This window comes from Corvus hawaiiensis, chromosome 4 (genome assembly GCF_020740725.1).
Source record: "Corvus hawaiiensis isolate bCorHaw1 chromosome 4, bCorHaw1.pri.cur, whole genome shotgun sequence".
Lineage (NCBI taxonomy): Eukaryota > Metazoa > Chordata > Aves > Passeriformes > Corvidae > Corvus > Corvus hawaiiensis.
The window spans coordinates 44587432-44608329 of record NC_063216.1 but is presented as its reverse complement, the minus strand read 5'-3'; the positions used below and the strand labels follow the sequence as shown (position 1 = coordinate 44608329).

The 20898-nt window shown below is 40.4% G+C and overlaps 1 protein-coding gene across 3 annotated transcripts; it reads left to right on the top strand.

Annotated features, from left to right (window-relative positions):
• The first annotated feature begins 8311 nt into the window (after nucleotides 1–8311).
• YEATS4 (YEATS domain containing 4) lies at nucleotides 8312–19183 on the top strand. Of its 3 annotated transcripts, none has more exons than XR_007203231.1 (8): nucleotides 8312–8409; nucleotides 8515–8634; nucleotides 9186–9252; nucleotides 9343–9437; nucleotides 10878–10970; nucleotides 11049–11136; nucleotides 12760–13376; nucleotides 18379–19183. XR_007203231.1 is itself a non-coding variant. In XM_048302024.1 (7 exons), exons 1-7 carry the CDS (start codon nucleotides 8359–8361, stop codon nucleotides 12927–12929), a joined length of 684 nt encoding a protein of 227 aa, XP_048157981.1. In that variant the 5' UTR covers nucleotides 8312–8358; the 3' UTR covers nucleotides 12930–19183. The 3 variants fall into 3 exon arrangements, 1 of the variants encoding a protein (XP_048157981.1); XR_007203230.1 differs by having other exon boundaries at nucleotides 16478–19183; XM_048302024.1 differs by having other exon boundaries at nucleotides 12760–19183.
• Nucleotides 19184–20898: the final 1715 nt, after the last annotated feature.

Here is a 20898-nt window from a genome sequence, read left to right as displayed (position 1 = left end):
CAGACTTTTCAAATTTTCAGATATTAAAACTTGGAGGGTGGACATTCTAAGATAGTTACAGCTAGATTCTGTGCTGTAATTATTTCTGAATCTAGAAATAGTTTATACTAGCTCTTGTCCTTATCTGGTCTTTAAAGACTTTTTGCAAAGTTTAACAGCCAGTGAGAAGTGCAGACTTTTTTTTTTTAAGATAACCATATTTTTCTGTAAAATACAGTGTCCCACATGAAATGTGTTAACTAAAAGGAAAAAATAAGCATATGCATAAAGCAATTTCAGTCTTTTAAAATTACGTTTTCAGACTCAAACATCAGTGTAGTAATGTTTGGAGCTGTGGGCTCTATGAGAGGCATTAAATCACTGATGATAAAACTTTTTAATCTGGTTTCTTGCTTTGACTAGATCTGGCAAACGTTAATCATTGCAGAGCATGTGAGTGTTAAACACAGCAGCTGTAAGACAGGTGTATGGCAGATTGAGCTGTTGTCAGCTCATTTCATGCAGAACATTGGTTTGGTACCAGTGACAGTATCTATCCCCTGATTTAAAACTACTTTTGATACTGGAGTTACACGGGCACATGTTTTTGCTGCTAAAGCAGAACATTGTGTTACATAAAACACATCTCTGTGTTACATACACAAAGCCACTGGCATTGCTATACTGTGCCATTCTAGTGGTGAACTTCCATAATTCATAATACTTGTCAAAGTTCATTCACTGGCACAAAACAAGCTATATCCATTGTACCATCGTAGATTACTGGTATCATTTTCTGTGCTGTTGGCTCCAAATTTGGCCTGTGATGAGCCTCTACCATGTGACAGTGTAAGATTATGTGAGAATGCTGGTTTTTGTTGGGGAAAAAAATTACAGTTTCAAAAAAAAGTCTAAAATTTAATCTGATTGGCTTGGAAGAACACAACATTCATGATTGTATTTAAACCCAATGGGTAATTGTACAGGTCTCTGTAGAGGAAACAAAATGTTCATTAGAAAATTAACCTGAATTTCTTTGGGTTGTGCTCTAAACCTGCAATAATGGAAATAACATTCACTTACTCTAAAGGGCTCAGACATTAATTGTCAAAATAGCAAGCAACAGGATAGCAAAGCCAACTTGGCCACTGGGTTTACTGTACTGTGTCAAAATTTCACTGTTACAACCTGAGTTTTTAACAACATGACTGTGTGTTGTAGCATGGTTTCGTTGACCACATGAAGGGTCAGAGATGGAAATGGTGTTGGGCTATGGCTGGTGGGGTTCAGACTTCCTTCTGGGTTAAGAGCAGAGGGGAAAATCATTGTGAACTCTTGATTTTGAAAGTATCTTCCTGCAATTTTCCTCCAGGTTAGGGTTCAACAGTTCCAATTGCTGAAATGTGAGACAAGTGTAAAACATCCTGTCCCCAAAAACATGGGATGTATACTCTAAGGTAAACATAGTGAGGATTCCGTAGTACGTGGATGAATTCGTTGTGGAGGTGTTCAAGCATAGGCCAACTAACCAGGGTGCAAGACCATCGAGGTATGCTTTGAAATGGTACTGGAGAATGGGGAAGGTAATATAACTAAGTATGAGGTTTGTTTTCTTTTCCTTGAGAGTGCCCTAAGTAAAATATCCTTCGAGTTGCAGACAAGGAAATAATTTGATAATGTTTATTAGGAAAAGTTTCTTTCTCAATTCTGCTTGTTAAGAACCTTGCCTCCAACTTTTTTCTGAGTCTTCTTCATAACTGCTGCAGATTGAAAGGCCCAAAGCCTTAGGTGAGCTGGAGGGAGAGATCGTGGTGGAATCCAGGCTTCAGATTGTTGTCCTTGCTTGTTTCTCTAAGACTGGAGAGTCTCCACTGCTTAGCAATGTGGAAGCTGGTGCAGGAGCTTTCTCTCTGCCACCTCAGCAAAGAGAGCTAATTCTTCCCGTCTGTCTTGTCCTCTGAGGGTTGGAAACAAGGTAAAAATGCCAAAAACTCAAAATCACCCACACCAGGATAAACCTGAACATGGCTGTACGTGGCTGAGTAACTTCACTGAGTGGCCCTTATTATTGACTGTCAGTTTTTTGGGAGGAAAGGCAGGTGGAAGGCATTTCTGAGGTTTGGCAGAGGAGCCTAAACTAGTCAGTTCTGTGAGCCTTCTGTTCTTATGCTAAGTGCAATTGAAGGTAGATTACTGGACTGTAGGAACTTTTTCTTTGAGGAAGATGTGGAGCTCTTATGCACACCTGCTGTGGGTTTTGCATGCCAGGCAATGTGACAGATGAGTTCTCCAGATGTTTTTACAGGAAGAGGAAGTCTTCCCTTTGCTGCTGTACCTTTTCTGCACCAACATCACTGAAAACACTACTGAAGTTTCTTCTCTCACAAAGCTGGCATTTTCCTTTATTTTCTATCAATACAGGAGTTACTTATCAGAGAGAGACTTTAGTTTTGGAAATTTGGTCTCTATGGAAGTGAGACATCTTTAGCACCTTCAGGGAAGCAGACACTGAGTAAGGAGGTCAAAGTGTCTTCTTTAACCCTTGTTTGGGCTGGAAAGAGATGCTCAGGTTTGGAGTATTAGTGCTGTTCTCTGCCTTTTCATTTTCCCCTGGTTCATCATTCAGACAGTTCCATAATACTGCAGCTTGTCCAGGGAAAATGGTAAGCTGCAAAAGAGAGGAGCAGCAGAAAGCAAATCAAACACCCAAATGAGCAGAACAAAGTCTCTTAAGTTTGTCCAGTGCAGACTGAGTAAAGGAAGACAGAGATATGTGTGTGGTTTATGATCACGAAGATGCCTTTTTTACAAATATTCCATGAAGTTCAGGTGCAGGCACCTGAGTGTCTGTACCCTGAAATTCTGGAGTGTAACAAATCATGACACACCAGGCAAGGAAAAACTGGTTTAATCACTTATGGCCAGTACCTGTTTTGTCTTGGGATTTAGCGGAGTCCCCTGGAAGGCCTGCAGTATCACACTCCCAGATATAAAGTAGTCAGCTGAGAAAGGAGTTTTGCCAAGTTAGCATTTTTCTGAAGATAACCTCCTGGTTAGCATAGCATATTTGTTAAAGGAATGTAGTCTGCACGCTCAACACCTCTGACAATGGATTTAGCATATCCTAAAGTACTTAAAGCATGACACTACTTTCTGAATAACAACAGGGATTACTCCAGACACAGCGAGGAATTTATTTATGAGTTGATGCTCATTCATGTTCTGTAAAGTATATGGGGTTCAAGGAAGTGATCAAAAATTCTTCAGCTTTTTTCTCCACTCTTTTTCTGGTCCTGGAGAGACAGTGTGAAAAACAACTGCAGCCCTGTAGAAACCGGGCTCTTTGCTGCAGATAGAAGATTGCTATTCCTTTCAATTATCTGAACCTGTTTATGCATCTCTTCTGAACAATTTGCAGAAAATTTTTAGCATTTTGCTTCCCATCAGACTGCTGGAAGTCTTGTAAATCTTGTGCCCTTGGTGTAAATGGGAAGTAAAATTAATTTCTTCTCAAACAAGGCTTCCCAGCTTTACAGAAAGGACCCAGTGTAAACAGATGGTTTTAAAAATTATATATTGGTGAAACGTTTTTTCAAAACTGATTGAATCTACTTAGCACTGGCAGTCATTGAGTAGATTTTTTCTTTTATCCTGCATTGTAGTGGTGAAGATAGGCCTCTAGTGTCCTGTCACACAAGGAAGAGTACGCTCAAAATGGTGTAGATGTGATCAAGGAGTGTAAAAGGGCTCTTTCTGCCATCTAGTGGCATCAAAAAACCTCTCCACTTAATTAGTAATCTCATTAATTATGTCTGCATTGTCAGAAAAATTAGGTGTAATAATCCTCAACTGTCCTAAATTTAAGAAGATAGCAGTCACTTCTTTCCCCCCTTTTCCACAAAATAAACAAGCTGTACTTTCTTTTCCTTGGCTTGACACCTCATGAAGAAGTCCCTGTTTATTGCCTGAATGCCTTTTGAATGCACTGCTCTTAAATTCCTCTGTGTTTCCCTGTATGATACACTGGTACTGAAATACTTAAAGGCTTAGAAACCTTTCTTTAATGCTAGAAACACTGGAAAAAGATACTGTCCACACAGGCAGATAAAATGTTACCTGTAGTGGAATGCATCTCTAAAACTCCTCTGAAGATGGGTGGGGTTCCTCTGTGGAACAGGCAGCATTTGCCTCTGAAGGAGCAGTGAGCTCTATGGAGTTACTGCATTTAGGAATGGTTACTCTTATACTTAAAACTGGTTTCTGAGGCTCGCTGGTGTCCCATTTCCCTTTCAGCCATTTACTACTTTTGACAGGCGGCTACTCTTGCCACCTTTTACAATCTGCAGCCTGTGCTTCACTTAGCAAATATATGGCTCTGCTTGGATGTGTTATAGCTCCACACTGGTGGGAGGAGACGGAAACAGAGACCATTCATGCCAAACAGAATCCTTATTCATGGCTCAAGTTTTAAGGGACTTGGGCTACCACCTCAGAAAGTTAATTGGAGCCTATATGTACTTAAAACTGCAGTTCTCTCTTTCCTGAAAGTGATTTAGCCTGCAATCTTTGCAAAATGTAGGTTCATAGCCCCTACTTTCTCAAAGACCTATAGTGTAAGGGTAATGAAAATGGTGAATGGTATAGAATGGCCAACAGAACCCTACAGAAGAAACTGTTGGAAATAATGTCTAAATTGTTTGGTGGGTTCTTTTTTTAGTACATAAAGTACTTTGAATAAAAAGAGTCTGAGAAAGCCAGTGTTTTATTAGCAGCTCTAAAAAGCTGTATTTTGAGCTTCTCTATGTAAGTATAAATTCTCCATAAGATTAAAGCTATCTGCTGGCTGGCTTCTATCTCAGCAGGAGTCCAGGAAAATTTTCCTGGTGTTAATTTCACAGTGGTAACAGTATGATACTTCAGAAAAATAACTTACTTTGTCATACAGGATCCCTACTGTGCCCTCCTAATTCCAAGTTGATCCATACTGTGCCCTCCTAATTCCAAGTTATGCCTTGCCTGTTCCATTTAGTTTAGTAATTTATCATATTTTAAAACTAGTTTTATAGCTTTTACTCAAAAAGAATTTAGAAATAAAACTTAAACCTCTACACTATAATTCCTATTTTTTTAGGTATAATTACAGCAATAGGTAGCTCAGATTTTTAACTGTGAGGGGCTTGGGTACATTACTGAAGAAGTAAAAAAATGCAGCTCTTTATTTAAGGGAAAAAGGAGGAACTTGCCAAAACCACATTACCATCAAATTAAATTAGTAGTCTGTTAAAACAGTCAGGGTTAGTGAGAGAGATGGTGGTATACCATTCTTTGCTGGAGCCAGGTTTGTGCTACCTCCAGCTGCACTTGATCCTTGGAGCAGGTGGCCTTTTCCCCCACTCAGTTTGTCCTTTCCAGGACTGGAAGAAGTTTGAGGAAAGTCTTATGTGACAGTTCTACAAGGTCAGCTACTGTGAGGTTGTATGTAATCCCCTTACAAAGAATAAAAATGTTACCATCTCTTTTGAACTTAAGAAAAAAAAAAGGAAAATTAAACCTCACGATTTTGGAATTAAATTTTGAAATGACCTTACTTGGGTAAAGATGCTGAGGAACGTGGTAATTTTGCTGAGAATCTGGAGTTGGAAATGGTTCTTTATTTGTTGTGTATGCCACTATCTGTGTGTCATCTGAGGACAGCTGGCAGTGAAGGGCTCAGCCCTGAGGAGCAGGCTCCCTGTATGTGGCTCTTGCCTTTCACAGCAGTGGCATGTGATAAAGCTTCACCTAAACTGCACACTTGGGCAGAGGCTGGGCTCAACAGTTACAGCATGGTGGCAGATCATGTGCACCAGCTCCCAAAATAGGTCGGTAGAAGCAGATTTCAGCACTTGTGTTCTTCAGGGTGCTCCCAGCCCTTCACTACAGACAGGAACCTGCCTAACATGGTCCCGTTCAAACCATCCCATCCATTTCCAGTCTCTCCCATGTCATCTTGTTATGCAGATTCTTCTCATTCCACATGTTCCAACAAAGCCACCCTCCATAGCCACCATCTGCCTCTGACTCTGAAATTCAGTGACTGCCTTGAAGACTTCTCCATTTGAAATTATTTTCTTTATTTCAGTTGGCACAAAGCACATGTCCAGTGCCAGTTTTTCCAGTTCTGCCACTTCTTTTCCTAAATGTGCTTCCATCTTGGTAACAACATTCAAGCCTGTGAATATTCAGATAATAAATCCATTAACTATTCTTTTGGTGAACAAATCTTTGTATGAGGTTTAAAAAAGGAATTTATTTCTTTTTCAATGAGCCTGTATCTGTCTTCTCTCTGATTGGCCGTACTTACAGGCAAAACAGGTTGGGAATGGTGTGGGTGTGTTTTAGCCTTCCATACTTCATTGCAAGGCCACAAAAGGAAAGAAAATAGCAAGAAAGACTGGGAAATGCTGCCTGAGATATGAAGCTCAATCTTGTCCTGGGGCAGGCAACTGCATTCTTTAACTTCTTCCATGATTTATCTTAAAACCTCATAGGGTCTGTCTGGGGTGTTTGCTCCTGCACTTCTTACAGGACTTCTATCATGCTCCTCCCATGCTCCATGGGTTGCAAAAGGAAATTGCTGCCTGAGTGTCTTCTTGGCTACATTGTATTAATCTGATTTTTGTGCTGATACTGCTCACTCTCTAGTTATTTCCCTTCCCATCATACTTAACCCCTTAAGGCATTTGCAACAGCTAGTTAATACTTTCTCTGCCTTTATTTTGACAAATTTGTTTAAGGAGGCTCTGGCCTTCTTTAGGACACGGTGTTTGCACCAATTTGCCCTGTTCTTGCATATTTGCCTTTCAGTTATTTTTTCTATAACAGGAGATAATGCACTATTATTAGATATTAAGAAATTTGTCACTATGAGGGTGGCAAGGTACTGGAACAGGCTGCCCAGAGAAGTTCTGGATGCCCCACCCCTGGAAGTGTTTAAGGCCAGGTTCTATGGGACTCTGAGCAGCCTGAGCTCGTGGAAGGTGTCCCTGCCCATGGCAGGGGGGGAGGGCGAGAACTAGATGGTCTTTAAGGTTCCTCCGAACCCAAACCATTTTATTACATATTCTTTTAACAGAAAGGTGCACACTTTTCCAGATGGAGTCTTAACAGGGTTTGTAGGATAGCTTCTGATGGAGTTTTTGATGCTCTTAATACTGTTCTCTTTCTAACAAATTAACAAAAGTTGGTTGCACCTCTGTCTTTAAAAACCAAAGCAGAAATGTTCAAGCACACCCTTCCCAAAGAGAGATCTGTAGAGGAGTAATGAGCATGTGGGAGGAAAAGGTTTCTTTAGAGCAGGAACCGCACCATTCCCCTTCTTGCTCATCTTGTTACTGGAATAAAGAGTTTTCCATAGAAGCCAATTATTAATTAGAAGTTAACCTCAGAAAAATTTTCTTTGAAGACAGAGCTTGACCACTTGTAAAAGAGTGGCCCAGCTACCAGTCTTGCCAACTTGCTTTGTTTTACTAAGAAGAGCTGTACCATTACGTAGCTGAGCAGTGCTGTTCACATGAGATCTAGTTCATGCAAGAGCAGGGCAGGCAATTTTTGCTTTCTGGGAGTGGGTTAGGCATGATCTTCACTGCCTTCTTGTCAGCCAGGAGTCCCAGCACAGGCATAGGAGCGCCACCGGAGGGCGATGCTCTGGAAAATGTTTTGCAGGCAGGGTCTGGCTGCAGTTCCCCAGAGGAGTCCACCGAGTTCTCCAGTCCATCACAGGGAGGGACAGAGCTGGGCTGACCAGAGGGTGCAGCTGGGGCAGGGAGCAACTCCACAAATCAACAACCCGCTCAGATTCCTCTCCTCCTCAGAGAGTTGGGGTCAGCCTGGAGAAGGCTCCGGGGAGACCTCAGAGCAGACTTCCACTACCTAAGGGGGCCTGTAAGAGAGCTGGAGAGGGACATGTAGTGACAGGCCTAGGGGGAATGGCTTTAAAACTGAAAGAGGATAGATTTAAAACTGATATTGGGAAGAAATTCTTCACTGTGAGAGTGGAGGCTGCCCAAAAAAGCTGTGGATGCCCCATCCCTAGAAGTGTTCAAGGCCAGGCCAGATGAGGCTTTGAGCACCGTGGTCTAGTAGAAGGTGTCCCTGTCCTGGGCGCGGGATCGGAACTGGGCGCCCTTCACGGTCCCTTCCGCGGCCTGCCTTTCCCGCGGCCCAGGCCGGGACCCCTCCCCCGGGCCCGTTCCGCTCCGGCGGGCGGCGGCGGCGCGGCCCCGCCCCGGAAGCCGCGGGGGATGGCGGGCGCGGGGCGGCGGCGGCGGCGGGAGCGGCGGCGGGGCCGGGCGGGGCGGGCGCGGGCGGTGGCGGCGGCGGGCGGCGCCCCCGGGCAATATGTTCAAGAGAATGGCAGAGTTCGGGCCTGACTCCGGCGGCAGGGTGAAGGTGCGGCCTGGGCGGCCGCCGGCGAGGCGCGGGCCGCGGGGGGCGGCGCGGCGCGGCAGCGCCTCTCTGAACGCGCCGCGTCCGCTTGTGTTCCTTTTCTTTAAGGGCGTTACCATCGTGAAGCCGATCGTGTACGGGAACGTCGCGCGGTACTTTGGGAAGAAGCGAGAGGAGGATGGTCACACTCACCAGTGGACGGTGTACGTGAAGCCGTACCGGAACGAGGTACAGCAGAGCCGCTTCACCGAAGGGCTGGTCGGGCTTTGGAACAGGCGGCCCGGGAAACTGGGGAAGCGCCATCCCTGGAAGCGTGCAGAACGCCTGTGGATGTGGCACCTGGGGACATGGCTTAGTGGTGGCCTTGGGTTAAGGGTTGGACTCCGTGATGTTAGAGGTCTTTTCTAGCCGGGACGTGGGGGTTTGAAAAGCCGGGATTCGAGGAAGGGGCAGGAGGGTCTTTGGCTGTAAGCAGAGGAAACACATAGGCTGGTGGGTTTCCTAAAAAGAAAACCATGGGAAAGGCATGCTTTCACTTCTGTATTTTTGGAGTGGTCTTTCCAGGTTAGGGGAAGACTGGGGAGCATTCGTGGGGACAAAATACTAACAGACCTCTGTGCCAGAACTAGTTTTTGGATTTACTGTTTTACTTTCCTTCTGTGTTTAAAGTCAGAAGTAATACTCTTTTAAGTCAGAAGGAATTATAGGCATGTAGGATAGATGAATGAACAGTAGCTTGGTGTGCTGAATAATCAGAAATAGCAATGTTTCTGTTGTAGGACATGTCTGCATATGTGAAAAAAATTCAATTCAAGTTGCATGAAAGCTACGGTAATCCTTTAAGAGGTGGGTTTTGCATTTTGGCATTTGTTCCTAGAACTGGGCTTTTGTTCCGGCTTTATCATGGGTTTAACACTTCTGTGTTTCCTATTGCAGTTGTTACCAAACCACCATATGAAATCACCGAAACAGGCTGGGGTGAATTTGAAATAATCATTAAGATATTTTTCATTGATCCAAATGAAAGACCTGTAAGTACACTGAACTTTTAACAAAACTGAAATAATTAATTATGGTGGCCTACAGCTGTGCTCTAAGAAATTGGTGGTCAAAATAAGTTTCATTGGTCATGGAAGTAATAAAAGTCTGCTTTTGTAGAAAATTAATTTAAGGATTGGTCACGTTTTCCTGTTTCTGTGCTTTGCTCCTGGTATTCATGACTGCTTTTCCTGTGCTTCGCTTCTCTGACATTTTCTAATACATGACCACGTATTACACCTTACCTAGGTTGAGTGCACGCTGAGGATTTCTTTTCCATGTAGCTTCCAAGTTCTAGGATATTTGAGTATTTTCTTTTTTTTTTTTCTGTCAGATCAAAATCAGTTAAAAAGCAGCAGAGGTACTATGCTAGCATAAAGTCTCTGCCTAAGAAAACCAGGTTAAGACAACTCTGTAGTTGCATAAAGCACTGGAATTAATTTCTTTCTTCCATTCCTGTGTTTCAGACTTATCTTGTAGGCTTGTTTATCCAGGTTTAGGTAGGAAACTTGATTACTCTATTATAGAGAAAAAGGATGTTTCTGGAAGCATTGTGTTCCTTCTGCCACATGAACAATCCTTTTATTTATCCATTTTTTGCTAAATGAGAGGGAAACTGAATTTTATGTTTTTCTTGAATACGTGGCAATCTGTAGAAAGGGTTTCCTATGCTTTTGGTCTCAGTAGCATCCTGATTTGTATTAATTCCATTCACAGCTTGACCAAGCTGTCCTAAACTGGTTGGGTGTTTTTTCTTTGCTGCAGTTCTTGGAAGGCTGTTTTGGAGCCTGTCACATTTTTCCTTTCCAGGAAGTACCAAGAGGAGTAAGGTGGTGCTCTGTCCCACCATCACTCCTGGGCCTGTTCGTAGAAGGGGAGAAACGTGGGCAGTGTGTGCTCTTCCCAGGCCCTGGGCCAGGTGGTCAGTGGCTCCTCAGGGCTGGATAGAGGGCTTCCAGTCCTCTCCCCACCCTGCCATGTGCAGTGCAGGGATGGAAGAGTAACTCCATAAAGAGAGATTCCAGTGAAAAGCGATTCACAGCCTCCCTGGTCCTCTCTTTCTCAGGAAGGGAGGATAACATCACAGAAAGCACTTTCTAAGTGATTCATTGGGAAAGTAAATTTTAATTAAATCACCTATTTGGAAATGTTTGAGAGAAGGTGGTATTAGTCATTTTTACATACCAGTACTGAACCACTTTCCCAGGCATTTTTAAAGTCTCAAGAGGCCTTTGGATAGTTGGCATGTTTTAACAGTTAATATTAAATTTAAGTAATTCTACTGAAGCTATATGACATTTATATTTGCATTCCTAAAACATTTTTAAATCCTATACAGTTGCTTTGTAGAACAAGTACTACTTTCTGATATCTAGAACAAGATTTCTATTTCCCTACAATTGTCAAGCTAATAAAATTCTGTCTTTGCATAGGTAACCTTATATCACTTGCTGAAGCTTTTTCAGTCGGATACCAACGCCATCCTGGGGAAGAAAACTGTAGTTTCTGAATTCTATGATGAAATGGTATGAACATTCTTAATGTAATCCTCACTTTATTTTTAAAGAGTATTAGTGATACCATGTATTTTTCTCCTTCATTAGATATTTCAAGATCCTACTGCAATGATGCAGCAGCTGTTAACAACATCTCGTCAACTAACACTAGGTGCTTATAAACATGAAACAGAGTGTAAGTAGAAAGTCAAAATATTTAATTTTAGAAATAACAATAGCTGGATGTGCTTTTAGTGGTTTTTTTTTCTGGACTGTAGCAGTACAATGGATTTGGATGCTGCTAAAAAGTGATATTTTTGTATTAAATTTAACTTGAACTTTTGCAAAGATATTAATACTTCAATACAGTGTAAAGTTTTTTGTGTCCTTTTTATCCAATTTGTCTCCAAATATAAGCAAAAATATTAAGGGAATTAAGGAAATTAAATTAAGATCCATTGGATCATAAGTTGTAGTGTGTTTAGTGATTATTTCTGTTCTGATCTTCTGTACTTCATCTCTTACTTGCTTTCTGAGAGTAGAAGATTTAGTATTTATTGAGCCAAATTCCTGCCCTAATAATTACAAACTTTATTCCATTGTAGTCCACCTCACCTGACCTTATGTTCACCTGACAACAAATGTCAGGTATTTTTTGGACAGCAAACACCTAGAGCTAAGAGTGGAGAGTGATTATGAGTTTGAAGCTCTTCAAAGTTGGGGTTGCTATTTGCCTTACGTCTGCTTGGCTATGTGGATGTGTGAGCTGCTTGTATTTCCTGCCTCAGTTCAGCCAGTCTTGAGGTGGATTTTTGTTATTGTTGCATGTTACAGTTTTTGTTTAGAAAATGTTTAATAATATGATTCATAAAAACATCCAAATGTAAACTTTCTTAGTTTAAAATTTTTGGATATTTCTCCAGAGAGTAGGTAGAAACTTTTAGTGTGTTTTTTTTTATAATATTTGCCTCTGCCACAATTACATAATGTATGGGATATGAGGGGTCTCTGTGGTCTTCATAGATTTGTTGACTTTACCATCTTTATCCCAAAACTTGTGCATGAAAAAAATAATAAAAAAGAGGATACTTGATGTCAGATGTTCATAAAGCACGGCAGCATCACTAAAACTTTTGAATATGTAGAATTAAACTCCAGTGAGACACAGAAAATGGTTACAGTACGTCGAGGCAGAACCACAGAGTGGTGGAGGCTTGAAGGCACCTGTGGATGCATCTTGTCCACTCCCTGCCCTGTCAGGGCCACCTAGAGCTGATTCCCCAGGACTGTGTCCAGATGGCTTTTAAATGTGTCCAAGGATGGAGATTCCACAACCTCTCTGGGCAGCCTGTGCCACCACCTGGTCACTTTCACAGTAAAAGCTTCCTGATGTTCAGAGGGAACCTCCCAGATTTCAGTTTGTGCCTGTGGCCTCGTGCTGTCACTGGGCACCACATATTCATAGTTCTTTTTCATAGTAATTTCCCATGTATTTGCTGTTACCATGTCAGGCTTTATTTTCCTCACCAATCTTTAAAAAAAACTGTCTAAAATTATTTTATGAATTGTATAACTCCCTCTACAAAACTGATGGGCTGAGGGCTGAAAGAGGCTGCAAAACAAGCTTCTTTTTTTTTTTTTTTTTAATCCAGATTCTTGTGTGGATACCATTTTGATTACAACCATTGAATCTCTAAGGCTAAAAGTAATAGATTATTTTTTCAGGACACATGCTATCCAAATTACTGTTTCAATTTTTTTAAAAATTGCAACTTTTCATGGTACTTGAAACATTTATTTTTCTTTATCACCACCACAGTTGCAGATCTTGAAGTGAAAACAAGGGAGAAGCTCGAAGCTGCCAAAAAGAAGACTAGTTTTGAAATTGCTGAGCTTAAAGAAAGACTAAAAGCAAGCCGTGAAACCATCAACTGTTTAAAGAATGAAATCAGAAAACTTGAAGAAGATGATCAGTCTAAAGATATGTGACCAGTGCTGACTTGTATGTACTGAAAATGGAAAGACTTCAGTCATGGAATTGTGTGAGTTCTCTTCAGTTCTGTAACTGAGCCTATGAGAATTTCACTGGTAAATGATTGAAGTTTGTGGCAATCAACTCCATAAATGGAAAAAAGAAAGAATGTATCCTTGTTTTATAGTTAAAATCTGTGGGTACTTAACGATTTATTTCAAGTGGAAGTGGTCTTGGAGACCAGACTACTTTTTTTTTTAAAACTGCATTTGAGTCGTGTATGAAAACTTTGTATTAAGTCTTGTATTAGTTCAATGTGACTTTACAAAATGCTGGTGTTTACTTTTTTTACTGTTTTTTTTTCTACTGATTGTTTAGAGATGCGTCTTTAAAGCTAAAAATAAAATATGCAGTTTTTTATTTTAGTACTTGTCTCTGTCCAGCAGTGGGCTTCAAGAACAACTGTAAGTAGCATACCCTGATTTCAGGCAGGTTGAAATACAATGGTATGCAAGTTGTTTAAGTCTGGTTGCAGTGACTTTTGGCATGTCTCTCTGTTATCAGCACAGTGAAAACACTTTATGAAAACAGGATTTTAAATAACTTGTTTTTAAAACAGGTAAGAGTTTCTAGCCCCAAAGCTGCTTTAACACATATAAATGCACCAATGCTACAAACTATGTTCAGAAGCAGCAAATTATTCCAGTACTGTTTTGTAGGATTTTGTTTAATATTTGTACTGTACTGCAGTCACTTCACCTGCTCCAGCCTGGTGTCCCTCCCACAAGAGATGGTCTTCCATGAACTTCTCAATGTGAGAGCTTCTCATGGGCTACATTTCTTCACTAAATGCTCCAGTGTGGTTCCCCCAGGGGGTCATAAGCCCTGCCAGCAAACCTGCACCAGTGTGGGCTCCTTTCCATGGGGCCACAGAAGCCTGTCCAGTGCAGGCTTCCCATGGGATTGCAGTCCTCTTTGGGCATCCCTCTGCTCTGGTGTGGGGTCCTTCACAGGCTACAGGTGGATCTCTGCTCCACTGCCTGGAGCATCTTCTCCTTCCTCGCTGACCATGGTGTCTGCAGGGCTGTTCCTCACATATTCTCACTCCTCTCTGTTGCCCTGGCCCAAGCAGGTTTTATTTCCCGCCTTTTAAATCAGCAACCTGTTGGGCTCAGCCTTGGCCAGTGGCAGGTCCATCCTGGAGCCATCTGGCATTGGCTCTGTTGCACATGGGGAAAGCTTCTGGCAGCTTCTCACAGAAGCCACCCCTGTAGCTCCCTAACTACCAAAAACTTGCACATAATTCTTAAGTCACTAGCAAGTGCTCCCCCAAAAATCTACATGATTTTATCAATGCTTTGAGAACAAAGCACTCTTTTCTTCATATTTGAAAAAAACTGATGATTGATTGACTTTTATATGGCATGGTAAACCGAATCACTCAGTATGTAGATTTAGGGTTTTCATTAAGAACAGCAATTTGGCATACTTAGTTTATGGTATTATGTATGCACAGAGGCTGAGGAACAGCTTGTACTGTGCTGTTTACACAGATCCTTCCTAGCACTGCAGAATATCGAAATCTGTCAATTTTTGGCTAAGTGCTTTGGTTTCTTTATTCAGTAGCCAATTTCCTTTTAAGCAGCAGCTGAAGAAGAATGCTGTTTTCAGAGCTGTGCGTTGAGAGTAAGACTTGCATGGGCCACAGTATATTGTGTATGCTGAAACAAAAATGGGAATGGAAAGCACAATTTGTGGTGTATGCAACATTATTATCTTCATATTTATCAGTCAAAATAGTAGTAATGATGACCAGCTCAAATGGAATATTAAAGAGGATCTGCAAGAGCTTTGACTAACATGAGTATGTGCCGAAACAGACTTGAACAGACCAAAAAAGAATGGAGATCTACCTTTTGAATCCAACTTTTTTGTGGGAGCCCAAAGTATTTTTTTTGTTTACATCCAATAAACATCCTGTATCCTAGTGTCCTAGGATACAGGAACAACGATCCTGGCTCCACTGTTAGTAGCCCTCAGCATGCTAGACCACTGATGTAATTTCTGTTTGTCATTAGTGGTCTTTTTTCCTCAGTTTTTCTTTCAACTTTTTGTATTTTTTTCCTTCTCCTTTGTGCTCTCTGCAAAGATCCTAGAAGAGTATTAGGCTCCTGAGAGCATATGTGTACACAGAGAATTTACAGTAAGTGTTGATCTTCTAGTGCATATCATTTTCAAAGTTATTAGAAGTGAAATGGAGTGGGGCACCTAAGGACACAGTTGCATTTGACCTCCATTGCCTTGAAGAAAAAGAAAAACCCAAACGCTACACTCTGCTTTATTTTAGCAGCCCTACAAAGATGCGATTGCAGAGAAAATAGTTCTGGTTTGTGCTTGCCAGGATGCAAACTTAAATGCTATTTATATTGCTGAGGCTGACCTTAGACTGTGGCTTCAACCTGAGTTATGATTGGGAAACACAGTTGTATTTAAATGTTCCTTTGCAGAGACAGAGAAAAAAACCTCACTGTGTTACAGATACAGTTTGATATCACTGAATTGCACAGTAATTTGTTCAATTGCCTACTCTAAAGCTTTAGCAACCACTTGAAGTTGCCTTTTGGTAGGTAAAGATAAACCATGGTTTATCTCAGTTTATGTGCTTACTGTTTTGAGTTTTACCAGTGAGCATCAATATCAAGTATGCAAAACTAGTAGTTAGTGTCATGGCCACTTCCACTATAAAGACTTGGGGGTTTTAAATGTTTTAGCTAGGACAAATGACTACAACAGACAATGACCTGTTTACTCAGTACCCAGTATTATGTATCACTAGTCCTTTTCTTACCTAGCTCCATCTCATATAACTTAGTTCTTTCCTTTGGGTTTTGCCCTCTGTAGTTTACAGTCAGACTGTGAAGTTGTATAAGGCTGTTGCCCAGGAGGTTTCTCACCAAAAGTACCATTATCCGAAAGGAGATGTGTAGATATGGCTAAGTGAAAGATTTACTTGAGAATTTTTGTAGTCAGTACTGGAAGCAACATTAAAGCACCCTGTTCATTTTTCTTCTAGACAGATGCTGGTAATAACCTCTTCTGATTATGCATTTCATCCATATAAAATACATCAGTGTGTGTTTGCTTCTTAATGAGAATACAGATTTAAGAGCGTTTCAGGTGGTTTTCAGACATGATGTTTACCAAACACCAGGTGGCAGCTATGTCCAAAATATTCTCCAGTCTCTACAGCAGCTTCATTACTGGGATTTTGGCAGATCTGTGATATCTTTGGTTGACCTCATTTGCTTTGAGACTTGATCATCTCATGAGACAATCTGTATTTGTTTTAGTAGAGGTGACCAAATTATCTCTTGCATGTTACAGAACTGTTCAGCAGCCTTGTCAGCAAATCAAATGTGCTGTGCCAGGAAGCACAAAATAAAGTGTCAATGTTTACAATTTTTGTTCATTTGGCAAGGGAAGCAGCTTTCAAATAAAAATCTCTTTGTTGTTTTTAGGGGTTGTTTTGAGGGGTTGTTTTCAGGGTTTTTTCTTTCTTTTTCAGGCCAAGATTATGTTACAATCTGAGTGCACAAAACTTAATTTAGGCACTCTACTGGACTACATGCTTTGCTTGCACTCAATTGCAGGTCCAAAATGGCAGGATTTTCCACAAGTAAAAGCAATTATTTTTTAAAACTTAATGTTGATAAAGTTAATAAACTTCTTTGACTACTTACTGTGTAATGAATACTACAAATGAACTTTGCTTTCCAAGTGTGTTGAAACTTCTAATTTTCCTGTATACAGCAGGGAAGAACACTTTTACTTAAGTAAGGGGAAGAGAAGAGAATTAGGATGGTAGAAAAGAATAGCAACAATGAGCAATTCCTGTTATATATATTAGTGGGGATTTATGTAACATTCATTTATGGTATATTTATGCTATTTCCATTTTAAAATGTTCTAAGCTAGCACATGAAGTCGTTTAAGTTTCTAGTGAAACAGGCTTGCCTATGCAAATAGCTAGTACACATCCAAAATTAAAGTTTATGTTTTGATTTTCATAGGAAAAACCTCTTGAATGTCAATGAAAAGGCCACAAAAAGAACTCCATTAACATTGCAATATACAGTATATCCTACTCTGCCCCTAATAACGACTGTATTTTTAAGGCGTTCATGTGTTAAATGAGAAGCTGGCCGTTCTTATTCCCATACTCGTGGGGAATTCTGTACTTTAGGACAGAAACAGATTTCATCTGATGTACTACTGGCTTCTGCTTTGCAAATACTTTCACCTGAAGTGACCAACAGCTTTGTTTTCTTCAATATCTCAATTCTGCAGTGTCTGGCAAATCTCACCTTTTTTTTAGTCTACAAAATCAGCTTTTTTCAAAGTGCACATTTCATTTAACCTCTGATCTAGAATGTTAATAAAAAGCATGGGTTTTAGTTAAACATGCTTCTAAGTTTCTCAGTGAAACTTGTCTTTATTCATAGAATCAAGAAACAGGATATATGACTAAGAAAGTTCTTCCCATGATGAATTGCTCAGGCAGAACTGCACCTCAGTTTAAATGACTTTGAACAAAAGATAATAGAATCATTCCACAGTTAAATTGTATTTTCTAATCTTGCATCTTTAAGCATGCTGGGTAAATGCAGGTATTAAGAGTTGTCAAAACCAAGGTTTATGCTCCTCATGCATGTAATAAGGGTGACAACTTTTGGACCTAAAATGTAGAAACTGAATAGGGTTGCAGCACTGTATTGTTCCATACACTGAGTCTGGTGAATGTAGCAGGGCCAGCATGTGGCTCCTTTTTTATCTCTTTGTTTATTAAAGTAAGAATTAATCCAGGTAATTTTTGTTTTAATTACTGTCCTGAGTAGAGTGATAACTGTGTTCCACATAACACTCCATTCAGGTCCCAAGCCACCTGAACTCCGAGTAAGTAAAAAGGAGAATGTTGAGAAGTTATGTTTCAGGAGCTCGCAGTTAACTTTTGGTGTTATTTCCTGGTTTCTTTATGGAAGTTTATGTAGTAGGTAAAGCATTTACTTGGTAAGCTAAATATTCCTGAGGAAAACTGAATCTGCATCGCACAGTTTTAGACATTCTTCACCGTGAGATCATGAGAGTGCTCTCCAGTGCTGCTGCCCACAGTGAGCTGTAGACAGTCAGCTCTGAAGGACTTCTCTAAGACTGGACAGGGAACAGGCAAAGGAAAACCATAACCTCATGTAGTGATTAGGGCATTAGAGAAAACAAATGGGTGCTATTTTTCAAGCTGAAAAAAGCCACCATCCCAGGAAAGGGTTGCATCCTTAGTAAATAAATATGTCTAAATTAGATTGAATTATTTTCCCATTACCTTTGGAAGTTACACAACTTTTTTGTGGTTGTAGAATAAATATATGTATTGGACAACTGGAACTGGTTTTTTTTTCCTTCCTGCTACAGGTTAAGCATGTTTGCATGGTGAAGAAAGACGCAGGACTAAACTAGACAGACTGAACTCCAGCACCCACTACATAGTGTTTAAAATGATCAAAGCATCCGCTGCTTTGCAAAGCTTTGTGGTTGCTCTGAATCTTCCTTTCACAGCCCTTATCAACAACAGCCAGGAGGGGCAGTGCTAGATGAAGATGGGCATTGCCTTGGATCATGACAGAACATTGTGGGCCGTGTCAGAGGGCACGGCTGATTTGCTGTGCACTCAACTGCTGGGCCTGCAAGTCACCAACCACAAGGCTGCTCCTCTTGGGTGCTACTTTGTGCTCATGGAGCATCTCATCACTGATCAGTCTGCTAGTCCTGCATCCTGATAGATTCACTCGAAATTATTTAACAGTAAGGAGTCTACAGTTTCAAATAGCACAGTCTAGCTGAATTTAAACTAAACTGTGTTGTGAGTTTTGCTTGTTTTTTTTAGTAAATGAGAAATGAGTCCTAGTCCTTGTGCATTTGCTGAGAAAAAAGAAGATACATTTCTAAGGGTGTGAATTCTTTCTAGTATTCTTTTTCCCCTCAGGCATAAAAGACAGAAACAAAAGCACTACTTTTTTGGAAGAGGCTGACACAGTATGTGTATTTTTAAATGGAAAAGCAGTAAAACTCTTCATGGATTCATTGTCTGAAAATTCTTTGTTCATAGTTTAATCTGACCCCATATGGTACTAAAAGCTTGCAAGTGCTCTGCCTCTGTGTTTGGAGATGGAAATGCCTGGTACTTCACTAAATAAACCTGACCTTCGATCCTTGTGAAGTGAGTGAATTTCAATCAGACCTCTGGTGCATGAAGGTAATAAATCAGTAAATGAAGGAGCCACATTTTAATAGTAGAAGGGACACTTTAATCATGTTTTATATTTCATGATAGTTAAGACTTTACAAGTATTAAGCTAAGACTTTTGGAAGTCTGAAGATACCCTATGCATAAACTTAAACCAGTTGTCAGTTTGTCACCTAGCCATTGCTACTGCATGCACTCTTGTTGACTTTGCAGTAAAATTATTTTCTTGCACTGTATTTTGTACATTTGCCGGAAGATTTGGCCTTTATAAGTTCCATCATTCTCCTCAGTTCTATGCTACAGCTACGTCACCACTCAATAAATACTGGACAAATGATCTGTAAGACATAAAGCAGTGCAACTTGGTTTTGCTGCTGCTGTTACTTCCTGAGCTTTATCTGACACTGATGCTGTAGAGTGCTAGCTTCAGTCTTACCTAAGTCTAGAGACAGTTTGTGTGACAGCTCTGAATACACTGTGATCATCTAATAGCTGTGCACACTCAAGCATGTTGAACTTGGTTAGCAGCCATCATATACCTGCATCACTTCTCTGTGGCCTTGTGTAAAAATACCCCCAAAAAACCAAAACACTGTGGCTGACGCTTTATCCTAGTGTCCCTAATACAAAAAAAAAAAAAAAAAAAAAGCTGATCTACTGTATTTTAATAATAATAACATTTTGTAAATGCCATGTAATGCTAAATCATTGATGTTTCACATCAGATGCTTATTATCATTACAGCTTTGTTTGGAATTTCTGTCTAAAAAACCCCAACACCACAAAAATCAACTCAGTTACTTGGGTTCATTCTGATCTCTTTACTGCTCCATAGTCATACCTGGTTTTTTGAGGACTGACTGTGATTTACTCTACTGGGGTTAGAATTGCATCCAAACTAACTTCAGTAAAGACACTTTGTAATTGCAAAGCAGAACCAGATTTGAAATAACATTCTCATGATCAAAGATTCCAAGAAGCTTTTGTAGTAATTGGAGAATAACAACTATATAAAATGTGTTTGCTTCTCATATTTAAATGAAGCATAAAGATAAAATGCATGAGAGGCATATTAAATGAACACACAGATACTTTATCTGATAAAACCAAAGCAATTGAGTGGGATTTTAATTTAGGTATTTGACTGACTTTGTGAAATAAGAAATGTTTTTGAAGTAATGCTGGCCTTGTTCCACAATATCTGAAAGGTTCACTCAGTTGTGGATTGCTCCAGTGGGCTATTCCCTTCACTGATGATATATTATTATTTATATTGTATCCTGAGAATACTGCACATGTAAAATGCACAGGCAGAGTTCCAGGCCTGAAGGCCTGCAATCTGAATGTGCAATATAGGATGGGTGGTATAATAAACTGCAGTCCTTTACTCCAACTGTAAGAAATGTCTTTCAGCTCTAAAATTATACCCTTCATCCACTTTGATCTGAAGAAGCATTCAGTACACTACAGTTCTCATCCTGTGGCAACACAGTCTGACTGTAGTGGGTAAGAGAAGCAACTGCTGCCTATGAATTCACCATCTTTAACAAATCAGACTTATTTCTTATAAAATAATATTCCAGGAAGTCACTTGCATGAAAATTGTTGTTATGGTTTAAGAAAGGAGAGATGGAAAAAAGAGTTGAGAAAAAAATATTCTGAAAGTCTGCCATTTGTAGCAAAAAGGC

Excerpts from the sequence above, each read along its gene's own strand:
- YEATS4 (XM_048302024.1), top strand. The coding sequence starts at position 8,359 with ATGTTCAAGAGAATGGCAGAGTTCGGGCCTGACTCCGGCGGCAGGGTG. Across the intron at positions 8,410-8,514 it reads ACTCCGGCGGCAGGGTGAAG|GGCGTTACCATCGTGAAGCC; the intron begins GTGCGGCCTGGG and ends CTTTTCTTTAAG. Across the intron at positions 11,137-12,759 it reads TTATAAACATGAAACAGAGT|TTGCAGATCTTGAAGTGAAA; the intron begins GTAAGTAGAAAG and ends TCACCACCACAG.